The sequence below is a fragment of the Coregonus lavaretus genome (assembly GCF_964263955.1).
Source record: "Coregonus lavaretus genome assembly, contig: HAP1_SCAFFOLD_484, whole genome shotgun sequence".
NCBI classification, from domain to species: Eukaryota; Metazoa; Chordata; class Actinopteri; order Salmoniformes; family Salmonidae; genus Coregonus; species Coregonus lavaretus.
The window spans coordinates 227,123-252,504 of record NW_028166613.1 but is presented as its reverse complement, the minus strand read 5'-3'; the positions used below and the strand labels follow the sequence as shown (position 1 = coordinate 252,504).

Genomic DNA, 25,382 nt, shown 5'->3' with positions numbered 1-25,382 from the left:
CCAGATAGCTATAATAATGGTGACCTTAACTATCAAGGTGAAGCCTAGGCCATTAGTATAGAAATGTTATTAACCTATAATAACAGATAGGAGCAGCTTAAGGTAAAAAACGTATTTTAACCACCTCAGATATTGAATAAGATGACCTTCTTCCAATCCAAAACAACTGACCCTAAACTGACATTAGATCAGTGTCTAGAGGTAACTTTGTTGCATCATGATTCTGAGTTTAAAACACTCATCAGTGTATAGATAGCAGCTGATATGGATATGAGCTATAGGCTGCGTTTACACAGGCAGCCCAATTCTGATCTTTTGCCCAATTATTGGAAAAAGATCTGATCTGATTGGTCAAAGGCCCAGTTAGTGAAATAAATATCAGAATTGTTCTGCCTGTGTAAATGCAGCCTTAGTGACACAGAGAAAGCATAATACAATGACTTCGGGAAATGTGAGAAAAAAATGCTTTATTCATTTTCTGAAAAAAACAACAACCTTTTGACTAGAAATCCCTTCAAAACTGCAGGTTGTTTCCAGGATGTTTTTCTAGAGGAGGGTTATTAGTTTTTTTAAAGCCTGAACACTTGAATGAATTCACATTTCAACATGATCTTAGCATGGATCTCAGTGGGTATTATAGTACAGTAAATCACTGAGTATATCCCTAACCACACCCACCATTCTAAAACAACACAACTAACTGGCATGGTAACAGAAATAAATAACAAAAATTGGAGATACCATTTTTGGAGATTTATGTCCAACTCGTTTCTCAAAGACAATAAAAACTACACCATTTGTGTGTTTCTACCTTCCAACACTCGATACAATGTCGGGACTCAACAAGGCACCAGCGTTTGCCTTGTATCTATTCCACATCCTCAATGTAATACAGACAATTTAAACTGGATTCTAGATTATAAACATTCTAGAATATTTCCTATATTCTATATTTTGGGATTCTAGAGTAGAGTAGGTTCTATTCAATTCACTTCTATGTCTGGATGTTTTGTATGGCTTCTTTACAGAGTCAAACACAGAAGACCAATGCAACCACGTCATAATGGTACACACAAAGAGACCTGTCAGTGGTACATTGGTATAGTACACCACACTGCTGTTGAATGAATCAACCAACCAACCAATCACAGTGGCGTGTGTTTTCAGCAGCCTGTACACAGAGTGCTGATATCACAGTCAGCAATCAGGTAGCCCTATGAGACCAAGAGGACTCTTACTTTGAAATGTCTATTTCTCCAAAAGTACTGTACATTTTTTATTCCTTTTATCTTAATTATCATCAATAAATATGATCTAACATTTAAATATAAAAACACAATGATGACCTTATAGATAATCTTTACAAACGGGCAGTGCATCTTTGGGTGGACGAAGCAGTTAAAAATCTGCATAAATACAGCAACAACATCACATCAATAAATAAATTAAAAGACAAATATATGGTATAAATAAAAGTTTTACAGTACGCTAGAAAACGACAATGATCGAACATGTGCAGGAAAATACAAATGCTGATTGGTAAAAACAACACTCCTTTTGAAGAAAGACCAGGGTTCTCTCTGTTTCTGGCAGAAGAAGAGAAGATGGTGTCCTTTTAGTCTGAGACTCCTGGTAGTCTTTTTTAACACAGCCAAGAAGCAGCACTGAATTCAGGGACGTCTCCACAAAGCATCTCAGATAGGAGTGCTGATCCAGGGTCAGTGCATATAATGTTATTAATTATGATCTAAAGGCCAAACTCATCCTGGATCAGCTCTCCTACTCCGAGACTCTTTGTGGATACGGGCACAGAAATGTTCCTCCTCTTCCTCTCAGCTTCCATATCCTCATCACCACTCCAGTCTTTTCTCCCAGCCAGTCAGAGTTCCAGTTTTAGGCAGGCTCTCTCCTGATAGGTTGCAGGGCCTACAGCAGAATCTTGAGCTACCCAATCACATCTGTCCATCAGTGAGAAGGGGTGGGGCTATGTGTCCAGGTCACACCCATCCAGTCCCCCTCTCTGCCATACCTTCCAAGTCTCTCTGGGTTCTCTCTTGGCTTTTTTTCACTTCTTCTTTTCTATTTTGAGGTAGAATTTCCCTATCCTGTCCTGAAATAGAGGGAGAAACAATGAGCGATCAGTTTCCTTCAACACTCAGACCGTGTGAAAACAAAACCCAGACTAATCTTTCATCAATCTAAATCCAGCCTCTGTTTCACAATCCTACTGTAATGTATAGTAAAGTTATGATAACATTTTACTTTCTGTCTGACTCCTATCAATTTAGGAGGGGATCTAACATTTCAGTTCAGGACTTGAAAAGAGAGGATTTTCTCTGAGGAGTTTGGGGTTCCCTGGTAACTCACCCTTCGCTCCAGCTCTTCAGTGGTTGGGCGCTGACCCCAGTTTCACCTTCTCCTCATTCTCTATGTCGTACGCTCCTCGCTTGTGAAACCTGGAGGAAAACAACAACAGGGTTAAGACCTGTGGATCCTGGAACTGTTTTGGAACAATAACAACATCAACAACAAGAACAACATCTGTGGTTCCCATAATTATTGTGAGGTGAGAACAATAACGCTAAACTATGACCATGCTGAACTATGACCATGCTGAACTATCCTGTCATATGTTTTTTATAGCCTCATCTCCCTTTCTCCTACAATCAATTAGGTTGTGTACAATTCATTTCCTGTTGGCCCATTTCCACAATACAGTGCCAATACTGACTTTGTCAATCTCCAGCTGATGCATAATGCAATGTGTAATGTGTCATACAGCTGCTCTGGTTCTATACACCCCCCTGTGTTAGATAATATGCCAGGAAGTAGTGGTAAAAAAGTGGGTCAACTGGTGTGTGTGTGTGTGTGTGTGTGTGTGTGTGTTAAGGCTGTTGTACTGACCTGAGCACCAGCAGCAGGCCTATGATGGTGAGACAGAGAGAGGACAACACCACTGCCACCACAGCCAGAGCTGTGGTCCTGCTGTAGCCTCCCACGTCCCTCCCCTCTGAAGCCAGCGTGAACAGGTGACACCGCTCCCCAGAGTAACTGGGACGACATCTGCACAAGGAGAAAGAGAGAGAGAGAGAGAGAGAGAGAGAGAGAGAGGGAGAGGGGTGAGATATGATTCATGCAACATACAGTACAAAAGGCATATTGTTCTTCTGGAGAGATAGAGATGGAGATAGAGAGAAAGAGAGTGACAGCGAAAGTTAGAGAAAGAGAGAGAGAGATAGAGTGAGAGACAGAGATAGAGAGAAAGAAAGAGAGATAGAGAGGTGTTTCTTACATGCATGACGGAGCTTTGATGTCCCTCAGGTAATGACAGGTGCCATGGATACAGAAGTCCTTATACTTCTTCAGACAAGGGTTCCTCTTATTCCCCTTTCCCTTCTTCCTCCCCTTTCCTCTCCTCCTCTTCCTCTCAGCTTCCAAGATGACCGATGGGTCTTTAGGTTTAGTCGACAATGCAACTAAAAAAGAAAAGAACACAGACAAGAAAGGTTAATCAACTGATTCCATGGATCTAGCCAACACATCTCATAGAATACATGTTTTATTGTCACATACACCAGATAGGTGCAGTGAAATATGTTGTTTCACTGGGTCAGCCATAGTAGTGTGGCTCCCCTGGAGCAAATTAGGGTTAAGTGCCTTGCTCAAGGGCACATCGACAGATTTGTCACCTTGTCGGCTCAGGTATTCGAACCAGCGAGCTTTCGGTTACTGGCCCAACGCTCTAACCGCTAGGCTACCTGGTTCGATACAGTCAATTTAACTAGGGGTTACATAGGAACAGGTGTTAAAATGGAACTGACTGACAACCTGCCAGATAAACTCATGGATAATAGTGTAATAAATCATGTTTATAAAGGGTATTCTAACAAATGTGTCAGTGAGGATTCCAGAACCTATAAACAATAGGAGGAGGATTTACAACAGAGCAATAAACAAACATAAATCACAGTGAGTTATTAAATACCTCGAGGTAATTCCACCTCATAGTCCCCTGAGGCATCTTCTTCATCTTCATGGTAGTAATCATAGTACTCCTCATCCTCCAACACTGGACCCTCCACGCCGTGGTTACTCTCCTCCATCCCTCCCTCCATCCTTCTGTCGCTCAGGACATCCAACAGGTTGATAACTGCCGTGTGCTGCTGCGGCCTCTCACTCTCATACCTGTCCACCACAGCTCCACTCACCAACGTCGACACCACTGGAAAACACAAGGAAACACAAGATTAACATTTTGATTGATGCTACACCATTCAGTAGTCTGTGATTTAGAGATGTAGACTAGATTCTGACTGGCACTGTGAGGAGTTAACCCAGTGAGCAACACTGGTTGAAAATACATAATTTCAATGGCAAAACTGGTTGAAATGACATCTTTTCAAGCACTTTTGCTCACTGGGAACAAAAGCTTTACTTTCCAACACAGTAATTAATTCAGGTGCCAAGAAAATGGAGGAGTTTGAGTGGGCAAGTTGAAACATGTCTCTAGACTGACAGCCCTGCATGAGGCCCCATGGCCCCTCCAGGTGAGCCTATAAAACTGGATAGTTGCATTTCAGCTCCAAGAACTGTGAGGCACCCAACAACTTCATGCATGTACAGTATTCTGTACTGGGGAGACTATAATCCTGCTTGGCTATGGTACACAAAATGTTGCATAGACAGACAGTTAGCTAATGTACAAGAATATGAGTTAAAAATAAGTATATCCAGTTACATAAAGCATGTTTTAAAATAGAAAGATGACCATACTTCGTTCTTGAATAGCATAGGCTGGCCTCCACCTTATGAAAATCGTTGACTCTTCTTTTAAAAGTTTATGAGATGTGCTCAGAAGGTCATGCTAGAGAAGTTCACACTTTTTTACAGTCAACAAGTGTAACTCCAATACCTGTCTCTTATGAATATGAAAATGACCACTTAGGAGGAATCAAGTCTAGGATAAACTATTACCACCAATAGTTTTTTCAATGTTAAAGTATAAACGCTACAGAAAAGGAACTATATAATCTGACTTGAGATATAAAAGTGTAACTTGATACTTACCAAAGGCATGGACGAGCAGGAGCGCAACTCGTAGAATCCTCATATCTTCAAACTTCAAATCACCACCAACTGTAATTCTGCAAAAAATCAGTGTATGTCGTTTTCCTTTATCTTGTCCACGTACTCGATATTGCTACTCTTAAAAAGTTCCTGGTAGGTCTATTCCTTCCGTTCTCAGTGCGACTTTCTTATTCAAGATGCCGGGCGCGTCTCGGGTAGCGGTGGCACACACAAACACAGCCTTTGCAGAGTGGGGACGAGTAGAACGAGCGCCAGACTAGAGGCGTCACGATTTATATAGACTGCCTCGACAACGCCTCTACAGGAGGCTACTGTAATCTACACTGAACAAAAATATAAACGCAACATGTAAAGTGTTCGTCCCATGTTTTATGAGCTGAAATAAAAGATCCCAGAAATGTTCCACATGCACAAAAATATGATTTCTCTCAAATGTTGTGCACAAATGTGTTTACATCCCTGTTAGTGAGCATTTCTCCTTTGCCAAAATAATCCATCCACCTGACAGGTGTGGCATACCAAGAACCTGATTAAACAGCATGATCATTGCACTGGTGGTCCTTGTGCTGGGGACAATAAAAGGTCACTCTAAAATGTGCAGTTTTGTCACACAACACAACTCCACAGATGTCTCAAGTTTTGATGGAGCATGCAATTGGCATGCTGACTGCAGGAATGTCCACCAGAGCTCTTGCCAGAGAATTTAATGTTCATTTATCTACCATAAGCCGCCTCCAACGTCACTTTAGAGAATTTGGAAGTACGTCCAACCAGCCTCACAACCGCACACCACATGTAATCACGCCAGCCCAGGACCTCCACATCTGACTTCTACACCTGCGGGATCGTCTGAGACCAGCCACCCGGACAGCCGATGAAACTGTGGGTTTGCACAACCAAAGCATTTCTGCACAAACTGTCAGGAACCGTCTCAAGGAAGCTCATCTGCGTGCTCATCGTCCTCACCAGGGTCTTGACCTGACTGCAGTTCGGCATCGTAACCGACTTCAGTGAGCAAATGCTCACCTTCGATGGCCACTGGCACGCTGGAGAAGTGTGCTCTTCACGGATGAATCCCGGTTTCAACTGTACTGGGCAGATGGCGTCGTGTGGGCGAGCAGTTTGCTGATGTCAACATTATGAACAAAGTGCCCCATGGTGGCGGTGGAGTTATGGTAAGGGCAGGCATAAGCAACGGACAACGAACACAATTGCATTTTATCTATGGCAATTTGAATGCACAGAGATACAGTGACAAGATCCTGAGGCCCATTGTCATGCCGTTCATCCGCCGCCATCACCTCATGTTTCAGCATGATAATGCACGGCCCCATGTCGCAAGGATCTGTACACAATTCCTGGGAGCTGAAAATTTCCCAGTTCTTCCATGGCCTGCATACTCACCAGACATGTCACCCATTGAGCATGTTTGGGATGCTCTGGATCGACTTGTAAGACAGCGTGTTCCAGTTCCCGCCAATATCCAGCAACTTCGCAAAGCCATTGAAGAGGAGTGGGACAACATTCCACAGGCCACAATCAACAGCCTGATCAACTCTATGCGAAGGAGATGTGTTGTGCTGTATGAGGCAAATGGTGGTCAATGTTGCATTCATATTTTTGCTTAGTGTAATTATTACAACTTGTTTATATCAAATTAAATCACATTTTATTTGCCACATGCGCCGAATACAACAGGTGTAGACATTACAGTGAAATGGTTACTTACAAGCCCTTAACCAACAATGCAGTTTTTAAGAAAAAAAAAGATTTAAAAAAAAGTGTTAAGTAAAAAATAGAAAAGAGCAAATAATTAAAGAGCAGCAGTAAAATAAAATAACAGTAGGGAGGCTATATACAGGGGGTACCGGTACAGGGTCAACGTGCGGGGGCACCGGTTAGTTGAGGTAATTGAGGTAGGCTTTGTTATGCCCTCTTCACGACTGTCTTGGTGTGTTTGGACCATGATAGTTTGTTGGTGATGTGGACACCAAGGAACTTGAAGCTCTCAACCTGTTCCACTACAGACCCGTCGATGAGAATGGGGGCGTGCTCAGTCCTCTTTTTTATCCTGTAGTCCACAATCATCTCCTTTGTCTTGATCACGTTGAGGGAGAGGTTGTTATCCTGGCACCACACTTCCAGGTCTCTGACCTCCTCCCTATAGGCTGTCTCATCGTTGTCGGTGATCAGGCCTACCACTTTTGTTTTGGTGGCAAACTTAACGATGGTGTTGGAGTCGTGCCTGGCCATGCAGTCATGGGTGAACACGGAGTACAGGAGGGGACTGAGCACGCACCCCTGAGGGGCCTCCGTGTTGAGGATCAGCGTGGCAGATGTGTTGTTACCTACCCTTACCACCTGGGGGTGGCCCGTCAGGAAGTCCAGGATCCAGTTGCAGAGGGAGGTGTTTAGTCCCAGGGTCCTTAGCTTAGTGATGAGCTTTGAGGGCACTATGGTGTTGAACGCTGAGCTGTAGTCAATGAATAGCATTCTCACGTAGGTGTTCCTCTTGTCCAGGTGGGAAAGGGCAGTGTGGAGTGCAATAGAGATTGTGTCATCTGTGGATCTGTTGGGGCGGTATGCAAATTGGAGTGGGTCAAGGTTTTCTGGGATAATGGTGTTGATGTGAGCCATGACCAGCCTTTCAAAGCACTTCATGGCTACAGACGTGAGTGCTACGGGTCGGTAGTCATTTAGGCAGGTTATCTTCATGTTCTTGGGCACAGGGACTATGGTGGTCTGCTTGAAACATGTTGGTATTACAGACTCAGTCAGGGACATGTTGAAAATGTCAGTGAAGACACTTGCCAGTTGGTCAGCGCATGCTCGGTGTACACATCCTGGTAATCCGTCTGGCCCTGCGGCCTTGTGAATGTTGACCTGCTTAAAAGTCTTACTCACTTCGGCTACGGAGAGCGTGATCACATAGTCATCCGGAACAGCTGATGCTCTCATGCATGCTTCGGTGTTGCTTGCCTCGAAGTGAGCAAAGAAGTGAATTAGCTCGTCTGGTAGGCTTGTGTCACTGCGCAGCTCACGGCTTTGCTTCCCTTTGTAGTCTGTAATAGTTTTCAAGTCCTGCCACATCCGACGAGCGTCAGAGCCGGTGTAGTACAATTCAGTCTTAGTCCTGTATTGACTCTTTTCCTGTTTGATGGTTCGTTGGAGGGCATAGCGGGATTTCTTATAAGCGTCCGGGTTAGAGTCCCGCTCCTTGAAAGCGGAAGCTCTACCCTTTAGCTCAGTGCGGATGTTGCCTGTACTCCATGGCTTCTGGTTGGGGTATGTACGTACGGTTATTGATGAAGCCAGTGACTGATGTGGTGTACTCCTCAATGCTATCGGAAGAATCCCGGAACATGTTCCAGTCTGTGCTAGCAAAACAGTCCTGTAGCTTAGCATCTGCGTCATCTGACCACTTTTTTATTAACCGAGTCACTGGTGCTTCCTGCTTTAGTTTTAGCTTATAAGCAGGAATCAGGAGGATAGAGTTATGGTCAGATTTGCCAAATGGAGGGCGAGGGAGAGCTTTGTACACATCTCTGTGTGTGGAGTAAAGGTGGTCTAGAGTTTTTTTCCCTCTGGTTGCACATTTAACATGCAACCATGGTTTATACTTATAGAGTGGTTTAAACCATATACATGGATTATAAAGTTACAACAAACTAATGTAGGCTAAATGAAAATGTGTCTAATTTTGTTGACTGTTTAGGCATTTTAGTTGGAAAAATAACATAAAAGTGCATTGCTTGACATCATATTGCTGATCATATCATGCCTCTTTCTGTATCATTTGAATTAATGGGAATAATGGACTTACAAGAAGTTATCATTAGACCTGTGACTACATTAATAAAAAAAGCATGCAAATTATGACATTTAGGGTCAGTTTAATAGGCACAGTTTAATAAGCCTGTTCATGGACTAAGAACCATGTTCAATGGAGATTCTCTATTGAAAGATCTACTTAGTCCAGGACTAGACTTAATCTATAACCGGGAAAACAGCTAAACATGCTTTAAACTGGTTTAAATCTAAAATAATATGTTGTCAACCAAAAGCCACTGATCTGAATGCACTTCTAGGTCTGTAACCTCAGCTCAGTTTCATCATAGGCCTACCTACGCAATGGATACACACGAAGGACACGGGACAATATCAATAGTGACATCTAGTGGCTTGAAATGGATACACAGCTATAACCTCATAAACATTGGCTGTTATCCACAATAGTTAGCGTCGCTTAAAAATGTCGTAAAATATTATTTAGACTGTTTATATGGAAAGAAAACACTTTAAACGATGCGAAACGAATAAAACAACACTTGATGAATCACTGAAAAGCATTCCTCGATTACTTTGGACTTCTCGCAGGCATCATAAGCGATTGCTCTGGCCTGGAGTCACATGTTCCGTTATTTTAATAAAAATGGCCGACGAGGTAAGGGAAACAAACACAGCTGCTGAGGAAAGCGACGTCAAAGAACAGGAATCCAAAGTTTTGGAAGTTATTCCAGACAGCCACCCTGTTGGCATTAGCAGCGATGAAGAGGCTCCAAAAGACAAACCGGCGACCGAGAGCAACTGGTCAACACCGATCCTGTCGCTAGCACGGAAGGCGACCGAGACGATCAGCAGTGGGGTTAGCTACGGTGCAGCTTTGAGAAACGCCAAATCGTCGGGATCTGCCGTGAGCTCTGCTACCAGTCCGACTAAACAAAACTCTACCGAGAATGACACACACACTAACCAATACCTACCAGGTACGTAGCAAGGTTATTGTATTGCACGCCAATGTGGAAGCATATAAACTTACTAGGTAGTTAAGTGCTGAACCAGCGACTTCTCTCTTCTGCATCTCTGCTGTCATCAGCTGTCAACACAACACATGACTCCTGCCTGGCGAGGAAATCAGAGTGGCATACTTAAGCAATAAATATAGACTAACAGTCTATATTTATCCGTGGTCAAGTCTTGTTGTCCTTTTAAAAATTACTTTTGCACAGGAAATTCAGATTATGATCTCTCCCCCCCCCTTTTTCTTGTTCTCTCCCCTCTATTTCTTGCGCCTCTCTTTTTCTCTCCTCTCTTAATTATTTTTTTCTTCTCTCTCCCTCTCTATTTGTAGCAGTGAAGGACCATATGGCTGTGGAGCGCTCCAACCTGTTCAGTATGATGAAGCTGAGTATTAAGGTCCTGATCCAGTCATCTCTGAGTCTGGGCAGAACCCTGGACTCTGACTACCCTCCTCTGCAGCAGTTCTTTGTGGTTCTGGAGCACTGCCTCAAACACGGACTGAAAGGTGAGACTTGCTCTAGAACAGGGGTGACAGGCCAACCCTCCGCCTGGAGAGCTACTAGGTGTGTTGCAGACTTTTGTCAGGGTCTTGATTAGCTGAATCAGGTGTGTTACTGCGGGGCTGGAGCGAAAGCCTGCACAACCAATTGCTCTCCCGTAGCAGAGTTGGAGACTCCAGTATTCCTGCGGCACTTATTCGTTTTGGCCCTTTGAAGAACACTACCTAAACATTCTCCTATCTTCTCTCTCTTTCTCTCTATGTAGTGAAGAAGTCATTCATCAATCAGAATAAGTCTATCTGGGGTCCTCTGGAGCTGGTTCAGAAGCTGTGTCCTGAGTCTACTGATATTGCCACCAGCGCCAGAGACCTGCCAGGGCTAAAGACTGGGTTGGGTCGGGCTCGGGCCTGGCTGCATCTGGCCCTGATGCAGAAGAAATTGTCTGACTACCTGAAAGCCCTGTTGGACCATAAGGACCTCCTGGGGTGAGTACAGCACAAGGCTCTGTTGCTAGAACTGAATCAGTGTAATAAACATGTAATACCGGTAAGCATTTTGTGTCCTATTCACTTTTACAGTAGTTATTGTATCTATCTTACAAAATCTTTCTGCCTCCTTCCTTCCACAGTGAGTTCTATGATCCAGGAGCGTTGATGATGGAGGAGGAGGGGACAGTGATAGGAGGGATGCTGGTGGGGCTAAACGTCATTGACGCTAACCTCTGTATCAAAGGAGAGGACCTGGACTCCCAGGTGGGGGTCATAGACTTCTCCTTGTACCTGAAGGACCCTATGACCACTGAGACCACTAAGGAGTAAGTACTATGTCTCTGCCTTTCCTCCCTCACCCCAAACACACTCCTCTGTTTATTTATGACTGTTCTCCTTTCCTCTAACCTCCTCCTCTCTTTCTTTCTCAGCAAAGATAAACCATCAACATAAACCACACTCCTCTCTCTGTTATCCTTTGTCTCTTCTCCTGTAACCTCTCCTTCTCTCCTCGCTGTCAGCGATGCTAAGATGACGGCCATATTGGACCAGAAGCACTACATTGAAGAGCTGAACAGACACCTGAGCTGCACCGTCACTGACCTGCAGGCCAAGATGGACTCCATAGAGAAGACCAACAGCAAGCTCATTGAGGAGGTCAGAGGAGCTTATGAATGTGTTGTAATCCTTTGTAGTGTTTATTAAGCTAAAGATACGTTTTTTGCATGGGCTGTGTCTCAATCTACTGCAGACCATGAGACATCCCGAAAATTGGTCTTCTCATGAAAACGTCAGTAGCGTCCGACCGGTTTGGCCTACAAAAACTATTATGACCCTTCTATGGAAAGGTGACTCTCACGAACACGATGGTGTTCTCCGTTTTGCTTTAAAACCCCACAAGCGTCACAAGACTTGTCTGAAATCGGTTCAGCCGATCTGCCAACTTCTGTCTGTAGCGTCCGAATAGTTTGGGCTACACACTAATATGACCCTTCTATGGAAAGGTAAGTTTCTCACAAACACGTACGTTTTGCTCTAGGACACCCACAAGCCTCACAAGACTAGTCTGAAGGTAGCTGGATACCAGGTTAAAACAATTATGGAAGTGTGTATATAGTTTAGTGCCTAAAATAAGGTGTTAAATACATGTCCCAATAACATAAAATGTTTCCTGATCTTTCTTATATCTATCAGATATAGGACAGACACTTCAGAACAAACTTCCTTTTGATAGTCAAAACAAAATATCTGTTTATCCATGTATGAAGCTATTATTCAATGTGTTTCTATGGGCTAAAAGCAGTAAGGCCAAATTCAATGTTTTTATCAAACTACTTTGATTAAGGCACAGGTGTCAAACTCATTCGATCCTCCCTTGTCTTTGATTGATGAATTAAAGTCACTAATTAGAAAGGAACTCCCCTCACCTGGTTGTCTTAGTAAGGAACTCCCCTCACCTGGTTGTCTAGGTCTTAGTAAGGAACTCCCCTCACCTGGTTGTCTAGGTCTTCATTGAAAGGAAAAAACAAAAACCTGCAGACCCTCGGCCCTCCATGGAATGAGTTTGACACTCCTTTGACACTTAGGGGTCCTAAAATTCAAAATCAAATAGCTAAAGTATCCTTGGTATGACCATCTTAAAACAATTCCATATGTTAGCTTAGTAGAACCCCCCCCCCCCCCCAAATGACTGTGTTATAATAACCATAGTTATCATGGGTGTCTTATAACCCTGTGTAGAGCTTATGTAAGTGTTATAACTAGAGATGTAACGATTCACTGATGCGCATCGGTCCCCAGTTCAAATGTTTAAGATATGTGCATCAGTCTGCAGGACACCAAACCGATCCAAATGTAACATGCATCGGTCAGAAAATCTATTCAAACGTACGAGTCGCCGGTTCACTAAAATGTTTTGTTCAAATTACTTTCTTTCTACCTTCTGAAAATTCCGTCACCGGTTTTTCTGAAATTCCGTTACCGATTTGGCAACGGAATTTCGAGTTTTAATCACTTAATAATTCATAAACAAAATTGATATCAATAAAAACACGAACTAATTGATAGGTCTACCGTTTCCGTTTTACCTCTGAACTTTCATTATTCACCCTTATCTTAAAACCCCTATCTTAAAGATATGTGGGTTTTTGGTAACGTAATTTCAAGGCAATGTTTCTTAAACTTACAGAAGGCAGAAAAATGTATTCAAAACTAAATATAAGTGTTGATATTAGTAGGGGTCTTTACTTCAACAGTTATGTTTTGATGTATGTATAATACATTTTTTAATACTTTTTCTGGTAGATGTTTTCTAAGACCCCCTTTCCATCTGTTTGACCAGAAATCAAAACCTTTGCTTATTCCTAATTGTTTTAAATGCATATGCCTTAATTACTCAAATATAGACTCTTAGCTTTCATTTGACACCCAATTTGACACACTCCTATGAACTTGACGTGTTGGTGCTTTTACATGGAGATGACCCAAAGATGCTACCGGACACAACTCTCATCTGGCTATAGCCTACATGCTGATTGGAACTTACATTATATTTTATTTTGATTATTCAGGTTCTCCATCAGCAATAGTTTTGGTAGTTTTGGTTTAAACGATCAGTGTATATATGGTCATTTGTGGTCATATACAGGGTAACATTAATTTCATAACTAGGACAGCAGTCACTTTTGCTACCCACACTGCATGGTCGAAGAAGAGAAGCTCACTCCAAGTTGTCAACATCCAAACGGTCTAAACCATTCGATTATGAGACTGGGGTGAAATCCAAAGTTGTGCTATATATTCATTGGGTGTCATTGCTAAATATTGATACATTACTAGCTCTAACACTTTTAATCTGCAAAAATGACCAATTTAATTAGTGGATGATTGGGATAGTGGGGTGGTAGATGCCCACTTTCCCTTGTGGCTCAGCTCAGGTGCCTACATGCCCCATAGACATACATTTACATCATTTAGCAGACGCTCTTATCCAGAACAACTTACAAATTGGTGCATTCAACTTATGATAGCCAGTGGGACAACCACTTTTTTCTTTCTTTTTTTATGGGGGGGTAGAAGGATTACTTTATACTATTCTAGGTATTTCTTAGAGGTAGGGTTTCAAGTGTCTCCGGAAGGTGGTCAGTGAACAAAAATATAAACGCAACAATTTAAAAATATTTTACTGAGTTACAGTTCATATAAGGAAATCAGTTCATTTGAATAAATTAATTAGGCCCTAATCTATGGATTTCACATGACTGGGAATACAGATATGCATCTGTTGGTCACAGAACTTTTTTTTATTTTACTTTTTAGTAGGCGCGTGGATCAGAAAACCAGTCAGTATCTGGTGGGACAATAATTTGCCTCATGCAGCGCGACACATCTCCTTCGCATAGAGTTGATCAGGCTGTTGATTGTGGCCTGTGGAATGTTGTCCCACTCCTCTTCAATGGCTGTGCGAAGTTGCTGGATATTGTTGGGAACTGGAACACACTATCGTACATATCGATCCAGAGCATCCCAAAGATGGTGACATGTCTGGTGAGCATGCAGGCCATGGAAGAACTGGGACATTTTCAGCTTCCAGGAATTGTGTACAGATTATTGCGACATTGGGCCGTGCATTGGCTTCCAGGAATTGTGTACAGATTGTTGCGACATTGGGCCATGCATTATCATGCTGAAACATGAGATGATGATGATAATAATAATAATAATAATATGCCATTTAGCAGACGCTTTTATCCAAAGCGACTTACAGTCATGCGTGCATACATTTTTGTGTATGGGTGGTCCCGGGGATCGAACCCACTACCTTGGCGTTACAAGCGCCATGCTCTACCAGCGGAGGTGAGGGTGGCGGATGAATGGCACGACAATGGGCCTCAGGATCTTGTCACGGTATCTCTGTGCATTCAAATTGCCATCGATAAAATGCAATTGTTTGTTGTCTGTAGCTTAAACCATAACCCCACCGCCACCATGGGGCACTCGGTTCACAACGTTGACATCAGCAAACTGCTCGCCCACACAACGCCATCTGCCCGGTACAGTTGAAACCGGGATTAATCCGTGGAGGGCACACTCCAGCTTGCCAGTGGCAATCGAAGGTGAGCATTTGCCCACTGAAGTCGGTTACGACGCCGAACTGCAGTCAGGTCAAGACCCTGGTGAGGATGACGAGCACGCAGATGAGCTTCTCTGAGACGGTTTCTGACAATTTGTGTAGAAAGTCTTCGGTTTTGCAAACCCACAGTTTCATCAGCTGTCCGGGTGGCTGGTCTCAGACGATGTGGAGGTCCTGGGCTGGCGTGGTTACACGTGGTCTGCGGTTGTGAGGTCGGTTGGACATATAGCCAAATTCTCTAAAACGACGTTGGAGGTGGCTTATGGTAGAGAAATTAACATTCAGTTGTCTGGCAACAGCTCTGGTGGACGTTCCTGCATTCAGCATGCCAATTGCATGCTCCCTCAACTTGAGACATCTGTGGCATTGTTTTGTGACAAAACTGCACATTTTAGAGTGGCCTTTTATTGTCCCCAGCACAAGGTGCATCTGTGTAATCATGCTGTTTAATCAGCTTCTTGATATGACACACCTGTCAGGTGGATGGATGATCTTGGCAAAGGAGAAATGCTCACTAACAGGAATGTAAACACATTTGTGCACAACATTTGAGAGAAAGAAGCTTTTTGTGCATATGGAAGATTTCTGGGATTTTTTATTTCAAATCAAATCAAATTTTATTGGTCACATGCGCCGAATACAACAGGTGCAGACATTACAGTGAAATGCTTACTTACAGCCCTTAACCAACAGTGCATTTATTTTAAACAAAAAAAGTAAGAATAAAACAACAACAAAAAAAGTGTTGAGAAAAAAAGAGCAGAAGTAAAATAAAGTGACAGTAGGGAGGCTATATATACAGGGGGGTACCGGTGCAGAGTCAATGTGCGGGGGCACCGGCTAGTTGAGGTAGTTGAGGTAATATGTACATGTGGGTAGAGTTAAAGTGACTATGCATAAATACTTAACAGAGTAGCAGCAGCGTAAAAAGGATGGGGTGGGGGGGCAGTGCAAATAGTCCGGGTAGCCATGATTAGCTGTTAAGGAGTCTTATGGCTTGGGGGTAGAAGCTGTTGAGAAGTCTTTTGGACCTAGACTTGGCACTCCGGTACCGCTTGCCGTGCGGTAGCAGAGAGAACAGTCTATGACTAGGGTGGCTGGAGTCTTTGACAATTTTGAGGGCCTTCCTCTGACACCGCCTGGTATAGAGGTCCTGGATGGCAGGGAGCTTTGCCCCAGTGATGTACTGGGCCGTACGCACTACCCTCTGTAGTGCCTTGCGGTCAGAGGCCAAGCAGTTGCCATACCAGGCGGTGATGCAACCAGTCAGGATGCTCTCGATGGTGCAGCTGTAGAATTTTTTGAGGATCTGAGGACCCATGCCAAATCTTTTTAGTCTCCTGAGGGGGAATAGGCTTTGTCGTGCCCTCTTCACGACTGTCTTGGTGTGTTTGGACCATGATAGTTCGTTGGTGATGTGGACACCAAGGAACTTGAAGCTCTCAACCTGTTCCACTACAGCCCCGTCGATGAGAATGGGGGCGTGCTCAGTCCTCTTTTTTTTCATGTAGTCCACAATCATCTCCTTTGTCTTGGTCACGTTGAGGGAGAGGTTGTTGTCCTGGCACCACACGGCCAGATCTCTGACCTCCTCCCTATAGGCTGTCTCATCGTTGTCGGTGATCAGGCCTACCACTGTTGTGTCGTCGGCAAACTTAATGATGGTGTTGGAGTCGTGCCTGGCCATGCAGTCATGGGTGAACAGAGAGTACAGGAGGGGACTGAGCACGCACCCCTGAGGGGCCCCCGTGTTGAGGATCAGTGTGGCAGATGTGTTGTTACCTACCCTTACCACCTGGGGGCGGCCCGTCAGGAAGTCCAGGATCCAGTTGCAGAGGGAGGTGTTTAGTCCCAGGATCCTTAGCTTAGTGATGAGCTTAGAGGGCACTATGGTGTTGAATGCTGAGCTGTAGTCAATGAATAGCATTCTCACGTAGGTGTTCCTCTTGTCCAGGTGGGAAAGGGCAGTGTGGAGTGAAATAGAGATTGCATCATCTGTGGATCTGTTGGGGCGGTATGCAAATTGGAGTGGGTCTAGGGTTTCTGGGATTATGCTGTTGATGTGAGCCATGACCAGTCTTTCAAAGCACTTCATGGCTACAGACGTCAGTGCTACGGGTCGGTAGTCATTTAGGCAGGTTATCTTAGAGTTCTTGGGCACGGGGACTATGGTGGTCTGCTTGAAACATGTTGGTATTACAGACTCAGTCAGGGACATGTTGAAAATGTCAGTGAAGACACTTGCCAGTTGGTCAGCACATGCTCGGAGTACACGTCCTGGTAATCCGTCTGGCCCTGCGGCCTTGTGAATGTTGACCTGCTTAAAAGTCTTACTCACATCGGCTACGGAGAGCGTGATCACATAGTCATCCGGAACAGCTGGTGCTCTCATGCATGCTTCAGTGTTGCTTGCCTCGAAGCGAGCATAGAAGTGGTTTAGCTCGTCTGGTAGGCTTGTGTCACTGGGCAGCTCGCGGCTGTGCTTCCCTTTGTAGTCTGTAATAGTTTTCAAGCCCTGCCACATCCGACGAGCGTCAGAGCCAGTGTAGTATGATTCAATCTTAGACCTGTATTGACTCTTTGCCTGTTTGATGGTTCGTCGGAGGTCATAGCGGGATTTCTTATAAGCGTCCGGGTTAGAGTCCCGCTCCTTGAAAGCGGCAGCTCTACCCTTTAGCTCAGTGCGGATGTTTCCTGTAATCCATGGCTTCTGGTTGGGGTATGTACGTACGGTCACTGTGGGGACAACATCATCGATGCACTTATTGATGAAGCCAGTGACTGATGTGGTGTACTCCTCAATGCTGTCTGAAGAATCCCGGAACATGTTCCAGTCTGTGCTAGCAAAACAGTCCTGTAGCTTAGCATCTGCGTCATCTGACCACTTTTTTATTAACCGAATCACTGGTGCTTCCTGCTTCAGTTTTTGCTTATAAGCAGGAATCAGGAGGATAGAGTTATGGTCAGATTTGCCAAATGGAGGCAAATGTATGTAACATTGGACCAACACTTTTACATGTTGCATTTTATATTTTTGTTCACAATACATCATTTACTTACACACACACAGTCAGTTCAGACAGATCCAGCTCAGAGGCCCAGCTCATGAGCTCCATCAGCAGCAGATTTGAATTTAGAATGGAAAATGAATAGATGTGAAATATAACCCTATGTAGTTGTTATGGATGTGAAATATAACCCTATGTAGTCGTTATGGATGTGTTATAAACCTATTGTCCTTATAGCTGTGTTTTAACTAGGGCTGTCGAATGATTCAAAAAGAGGTAATTGCAGGATTTGCTGTGATTAATTGCAAATTCCGAATTTGCTCAGTGGGAGCTGTAATTGAAGATATTTCATACAAAAAACATTAAAATAATATTGACGTCTTGATTTTGTGTAAAGTAACGGTTAGCAAAATTAGGTAAATTGAGAAAAGCACACTTTCTTTAACCTCAATGTTAACATTGTAGATTTTAGCTGTATAGATTATGTATTTTTATGTTTTCAGTGTATTTTAACGCTCAGACAATGCGATTTAATCACACACACACAAAAAAATCATGCTTATGGATATGTTATAACCCTACATAGTGCTTATGGATGTGTTATAACCCTACATAGTGCTTATGGATGTGTTATAACCCTACAGCTGACGGCAGCGACAGACAGGATTAACTCTTTACAGGAGGAACAGGAAACACTGAGACATGAGAATGAGACCATCGTCCAGAGCAGCCAGAAGAAAGAGGAGGTCAGGACACTCCCACTTCCTATGCATCTGCAACCGTTTTCAGTCTGTGTGACTGTCATCGAAGTCAGACAATATGAAGAGCTGGCATTTCACGTCCTGTTTGGTTTCCTAGGCGACCCTGGAGGACAGCGCAGTAGAGCTGGAGACATACAGACAGACACGGCAGGGCCTGGATGAGATGTACAGCGTGGTATGGAAACAGTACCAGGAGGAGAAACGCATCAGACAGGTGTGTGAAACAGTGAGATGAACAACTAGCTCTACATTTCTTTGAGATCCTAGCCAACTAACACATCTGTGTTATACTGCCTCTACAATAGGTGTGTATGTTCCTGTACCTTTGTTCCTCTGTGTGTGTGTGTGTGTGTGTGTAGGAGTTGGAGCGGGAGTTGGAGCTGCAGGTAGGACTAAAGCAGGAGATGGAGATGGCCATGAGGCTGCTGGAGAAAGACACACATGAGAAACAGGACACACTGCAAGCCCTCCGACAACAACTAGACCAGGTCAAAACCCTCAACCTGCAGATGTTCCATAAGGCAGAGGTAACACACATGGACACACAGAGACTGATATACACGGACAGATATACACAGACACGCGCTCAAGCAAACATGAAATGCACACATACTCTCTCACTTACTTAGCAACACCCTTGTGAGTACACACCTCTTGACAGAATGTGTGTGCAGGACTGTGAGAGTGATGCCCAGAGGAAGCAGGAGGAGGTGGGACAACTGGAGGAGAAGATGAACCAGATGGAGACTACCATTAAGGAGATGGAGCAGAGGTGTTTGTGTGTGTGGTGCAGAGTGGTTTCATAATGGTTTCCGTGTTTTAACATGATTGAATACTAATTGTAGCCCATGTATTTTCAGACTGCAGAACTCGGAGCGTGATCGCAGACAAAGTGACCAGACAGACAGAGACATGAGGACAGAGCTGGAGGGCAGAGTAGACTCCCTACAGAAACAGCTGTCTGACCTGGACACACTGAGGTACGTATGGACACACACACACACACACACACACACACACACACGTTGTGACCCACACCACCCTGTCTCTCTAGGCTGGGTCTGGAGAGTGATCTGTGCAGTGAGAAGGAGCAGAGACAGGCCATTCAGAGAGCTCTACAGAGAGAACAGGACAACAGCACTGAGCTACGCACCCAACTACAACAGATACAGGGGCTACACATGGTCAGTGACACACACAGACACACAGAAAAGAGAAGTCCACCTCCCATTTTTCTTCTGAGCTTGTTTCTGTGTGTTTCTAGGAGCTGCAGGATGTTCGTCAGGAGAAGAAGCAGCTCCAGCAGACCTGTCAGGAGCAGGAGACAGCCTTACAGGAGATGGGCCTACACCTCAGCCAGTGAGTACTATACTAGACAGCCTTACAGGAGATGGGCCTACACCTCAGCCAGTGAGTACTATACTAGACAGCCTTACAGGAGATGGGCCTACACCTCAGCCAGTGAGTACTGTACTAGACAGCCTTACAGGAGATGGGCCTACACCTCAGCCAGTGAGTACTGTACTAGACAGCCTTACAGGAGATGGGCCTACACCTCAGCCAGTGAGTACTGTACTAGACAGCCTTACAGGAGATGGGCCTACACCTCAGCCAGTGAGTACTGTACTAGACAGCCTTACAGGAGATGGGCCTACACCTCAGCCAGTGAGTACTGTACTAGACAGCCTTACAGGAGATGGGCCTACACCTCAGCCAGTGAGTACTGTACTAGACAGCCTTAAAGGAGATGGGCCTACACCTCAGCCAGTGAGTACTGTACTAGACAGCCTTACAGGAGATGGGCCTACACCTCAGCCAGTGAGTACTGTACTAGACAGCCTTACAGGAGATGGGCCTACACCTCAGCCAGTGAGTACTGTACTAGACAGCCTTACAGGAGATGGGCCTACACCTCAGCCAGTGAGTACTATACTAGACAGCCTTACAGGAGATGGGCCTACACCTCAGCCAGTGAGTACTGTACTAGGCACACTCCTAATCCTGCTCTTTACATCTCTCTCTCTTCTCTTCCTTCCTGTGTTCCATCTGTTTTGTCTTTGTATGACACATCTCTCTCGTAGGTCTAAACTGAAGATGGAGGACTTCAAAGAGGTCAATAAAGCCCTCAAGGTAACATGTTCTCTGGCCTAAATTAACACTTCCCCTTTCCTCTAGCTCTCTGTTACACCAAAGCTGTGTTCAAATACTCATACTAACCGTACTATTTGTGAGGTAAATTGAGTGTATAGTATGCTTATTGGTCATAGTATGGATATAGTTAGTATGCCAAAAGTTCCCGGATGTCATACTACATTCGCCAAAATACGAAGTATACAAGCAGTGGACCAATAATGCAATTATTCCGAAAATGGGCGTGGCTTCACGACGTTTTCAGATTTGAAGAAAATGGCGGAAAATATGCAGCCGAAGTCCAACGAGAGTGGATACATATTCATTGCTTTAACTAATTATGACAAATGTTTAGAAAATGTTGAGCAATATAATAAAGTCATGACTTTTCAAATAAGTTACCTTACACGTTATTTTGTCTGACAATTTGTTAGTTACGCTATCCTTACGAACCGCATATCATTACAGCAGTATGTACCGGTATGTTAGTTGGCGAATACATCGAACTTGCCAGTATATTAACTATATGCTATCTAACTACCCAACGTTTATTGACTTGATTATTCATGTCATTCTTAGTTTAGCTAAGTGGTATAGTCGTTGTGCGTTTTCAATGGACATTCGGGTGCGTTCGTAAATAAGCTCTGGCTATCTACTCCGATTTCTGAGCACTCTCGTCTGAGTGTACCTGTGCCAGAGCGCAGCATAACTGCTGAATTTACGAACGCTCAACACCAGTTGAATTTGGCCGGTGTCTGTAAACGTCGGCAAAAAAGCGTCATTAAATTGTTGCCAGCAGCTAGTCATTTGTTATGCTAGCAAGAGGTTGCATATCAACAGCATCAACTTCCGGTAGACAGGCGAAGCGCTAGTATGCTCAACTGAAAGGATACGGTTCGTTTACAGTATACTAAAATGAACTAATAGTATACAGTATGTTAGTATGGCTATTCGAACACAGCTCAAGTCTCTATGGAGTTTGTTCTTCACTAGTAGACTAGACATAGGCACTCACCGCTGGTCATAGGGTCCTTCAGGTACAAGGAGAAGTCTATGACCCCCACCTACACAACACAGACACTCACTCATTTCTGTAATAATTTGTGATTGAGCATTGTTGTCTGTCCGTGTCCATCAGGGCCAAGCCTGGCTGAAAGACAACGAGGCTACACAGTGTAAACAGTGTCAGAAGGAGTTCTCCATCGCTCGCAGAAAGGTAAAGCTCTGTCCATCCATCTCTTCGGTCTTTCCTTCAGTTGTGGACTCTGGTCTGTGGCAGATGTAGAGAAAGATTTATACTGAACAAAAATATAAACGCAACGATTTCAAAGTTACAGCTCATATAAGGAAATCTGTCAATTTAAATGAATTAATTAGGCCCTAATCTATGGATTTCACATGACTGGGTAGGGGCGCAGCCATGGGTGGGCTTGGAGTGAACAGGCCCACCCATTTGGCAGCCAGGCCCATCCAATCAGAATGAGTTTTTCCCCACAAAAGGGCTTTATTACAGACATAAATAGTCCTCAGTTTCATCAGCTGTCTGGTGGCTGGTCTCAGATGATCCCACAGGTGAAGAAGCCAGATGTGGAGGTCCTGGGCTGGCGTGGTTACACGTGGTCTGCAGTTGTGAGGCCGGTTGGACGTACTGCCAAATTCTCTAGAACGACATTGGAGGCAGATTATGGTATAGAAATGAACGTTCAATTCTCTGCCAACAGCTCTGGTGGACATTCCTGCAGTCAGCATGCCAATTGCGCACACCCTCAACTTGAGACATCTGTGGCATTGTGTTGTGACAAAACGGCACATTTTAGAGTGGCCTTTTGTCCCCAGCACAAGGTGCACCTGTGTAATGATTGTGCTGTTTAATCAGCTTCTTGATATGCCACCTGTCAGGTGGATCAATTATCTTGGCAAAGGAGAAATGCTCACTAACAGGGATGTAAACAAATTTGTGCACAAAATTTGAGGGAAATAATCATTTCTGGGATCTTTTATTTCAGCTAATGAAACATGGGACCAACACTTTACATGTTGCGTTTATGTTTTTGTTCGGTGTATAAATGCCTTTGAATGAAATGCTCTCATTTGCCACAAATGTTACTAACAGTTATACTTGGACATCCTGTGTAGCTCAGTTGGTAGAGCATGGCGCTTGCAACGCCAGGGTTGTGGGTTCGATTCCCACGGGGGACCAGTATGAAGATGTATGCACTCTAACTGTAAGTCGCTCTGGATAGTGGCGTCTGCTAAATGACTAAAATGTAAATTTAGTATGTGGGTTTTTTTCTCCTTGTCTGCAGCACCACTGTAGGAACTGTGGAGATATCTACTGCAACAGTTGTTCTAGTAATGAGTTGGCCCTGCCCTCCTACCCTCGACCTGTACGGGTCTGTGACATCTGCCACTCCCTACTGCTGCAGAGGAGCACCTCTTCCACCACCTCCTGACACACAAGCAGACCCTCATACATACTCTCTCCTTCTCACACAAGCAGACCCTCATACATACTCTCTCCTTCTCACGCAAGCAGACACGCTCACACGTTTCACTCATAATCTTTCTTTCTTCCCTCACTCGCAAGTCATTGCAGTGATCTAGGCTACTGTGCTCAAAGCCCACAGTACTCTTGGTCATTGAGAACACATTTTAATCAAATTTGAGCAGGAACAGTGGATTTGGTGTGATCTATAATATTTATAAAGTTCTGTTTCGCCACTTACCTGAAATTCAGGATCTTTGGCACGGTTTACTTTTGAACTGTAGAGGGTTCTATCCACTTCTTGATTTGGGCTAATACTGCCTTCTCTCTTTTAAACTCATCTGGGGGGATTTCACAAAGTAAGCTCACTAAAGAATACAATGAGTCAGCCAGCTAATTGTCATAATGTTATGAACTAACTCCATTCCCAGTTATACTCCATATACCCTCTAGGATGCTGAATTTAAAGGATAGTTGTAGTTGAAGGGAGCCACAGGGTATTGGAACAGGCATCAGTATTTGTTGTACTATGAATGACCAAATATGCAACCATGTCACAATTGCGGGAAGATGTTAGACGAACTGACCTTCAATAATAGCATTGAATTGAAATAGTTCAAGAAAACCAACGTTGATTCGCTTTATTATAGTAATTTAAATCAGGAGTCTTAAATTTAGCTTTGAAAAGGTCTTAGAGGCGATTGTATAGATTCACGATTCTTTCACTTCCAGTGAAGCAAAGGAACAGTTATTTTCTGCTCATCTCAACCTGCCTAGCTGAATAATTGTGGATTTATTAGACCCAGGTCTTTTTTTTATTGTAAATGACTACAGAATGTTCTTAACACATTAAGATGTCTATTTTAGAATGTATAGAATTATCATTTTGTGCATTGATTGTGACCAGTGCTACTAAACTGCCATTTTCTGACGAATTATTGGGGCATGTTTTCTATCTAGATATTTGATAGATATCTAATTTAATAAAAACGTATCTGAATGTGTTTCTTCTTAACTGTATAGGAAACTACTCACCTAAAACAAGACAAACGACATATCCAGCTTAAAATTGTATTCACTCTTGTGCACCTTAAAAAAAAAAAAAATCTGCATAGGCAGTAGAAAGAAACCTTTAACAGAAAAACGTAAGGTTTGTTTGCCAACTAAATAAGTAAAGTATCCATCCCTCATGGAGAATTCCCCCCAACCCCTCCCATAACAATCACTTCAATATAAAACAAACTCAAACATGCTCTTTGTTCACCATGTAAAATGTCAACTACACACACCATTATTTTAACATTGTTTCAGACTTTGACAGAAAGGCTAGATATTTTTGCAGCTACTGGAGAAAAGACTAGCAACATCTAGAATACTATTTACAGAAGTGTGTTGGTTCATACACTGAGATATAACAGTCAGGTGGGGTCAATTACATTCAACGCTTTTCAATTATGAAAATGTACAATTGGAATTTGGTTTACTTTCTGCATTGACTGGAATTTAAATCGAATTTACCCCAACCCTGCAGTCAGTCACTTCATGGTCAAATAAAAGCTCAGGTCAACGTAAGGTGAGCTACTGTGGGTAACAGAAACAGACTGGGTCATAATCACAGTTGGTTGTTTTGAATCTTCGTTAAACACCATGTAGCGGTATTGTTAGAGGGCAGCGTACGGTGAAGGCTCCGTGCAGGATTTCTCCACAACCAAAACAACACACACTTCCTGGTAACGATGATGAAACAACCAATCCGCCCATGGTCATAGTTTGTGTTCCAACAGTACCGTACAGTTTGTATTGCTGCAGTCATGTCATTAACAACAGTAGGAGAGGATGGAAACAAAAAGTCTAATTTCTACCAACCTAACTTCAAAGGAGCCTCAATCATGAATACAATCAGCATAAAACAAAACATTTCCAACCCTCACTATAAATCGGCTCAGAACTACAATACCCATCCAAAAGACCAGGTGAGAACTACAATTCA

General features: G+C 43.6%; 2 protein-coding genes across 3 annotated transcripts; one reads left to right on the top strand and one right to left on the bottom strand.

Moving 5' to 3' along the window:
• Positions 1-451: 451 nt before the first annotated feature.
• Positions 452-5,319, bottom strand: LOC311114513 (proheparin-binding EGF-like growth factor). Its single transcript, XM_084189755.1, has 6 exons — positions 5,068-5,319; positions 3,986-4,222; positions 3,293-3,476; positions 2,905-3,063; positions 2,368-2,456; positions 452-2,110 (listed from the first exon to the last, which is right to left on the bottom strand). The coding sequence occupies exons 1-5, from the start codon at positions 5,108-5,110 to the stop codon at positions 2,384-2,386; spliced, it is 696 nt and encodes a 231-aa protein (XP_084045881.1). The 5' UTR covers positions 5,111-5,319; the 3' UTR covers positions 452-2,110; positions 2,368-2,383.
• Positions 5,320-9,502: 4,183 nt separating this feature from the next.
• Positions 9,503-24,396, top strand: LOC311114519 (RUN and FYVE domain-containing protein 1-like). 2 transcript variants are annotated; one of them, XM_084189759.1, is made up of 15 exons: positions 9,503-9,854; positions 10,220-10,393; positions 10,654-10,873; positions 11,017-11,202; positions 11,398-11,533; positions 18,661-18,762; positions 18,875-18,991; positions 19,137-19,304; positions 19,452-19,549; positions 19,638-19,757; positions 19,832-19,961; positions 20,042-20,136; positions 20,859-20,907; positions 22,046-22,123; positions 23,214-24,396. In XM_084189759.1, exons 1-15 carry the CDS (start codon positions 9,521-9,523, stop codon positions 23,358-23,360), a joined length of 2,154 nt encoding a protein of 717 aa, XP_084045885.1. In that variant the 5' UTR covers positions 9,503-9,520; the 3' UTR covers positions 23,361-24,396. The 2 variants fall into 2 exon arrangements, with proteins under 2 accessions (XP_084045885.1, XP_084045886.1); XM_084189760.1 differs by having other exon boundaries at positions 9,532-9,854; positions 10,223-10,393.
• The last annotated feature ends 986 nt before the right edge of the window (positions 24,397-25,382 follow it).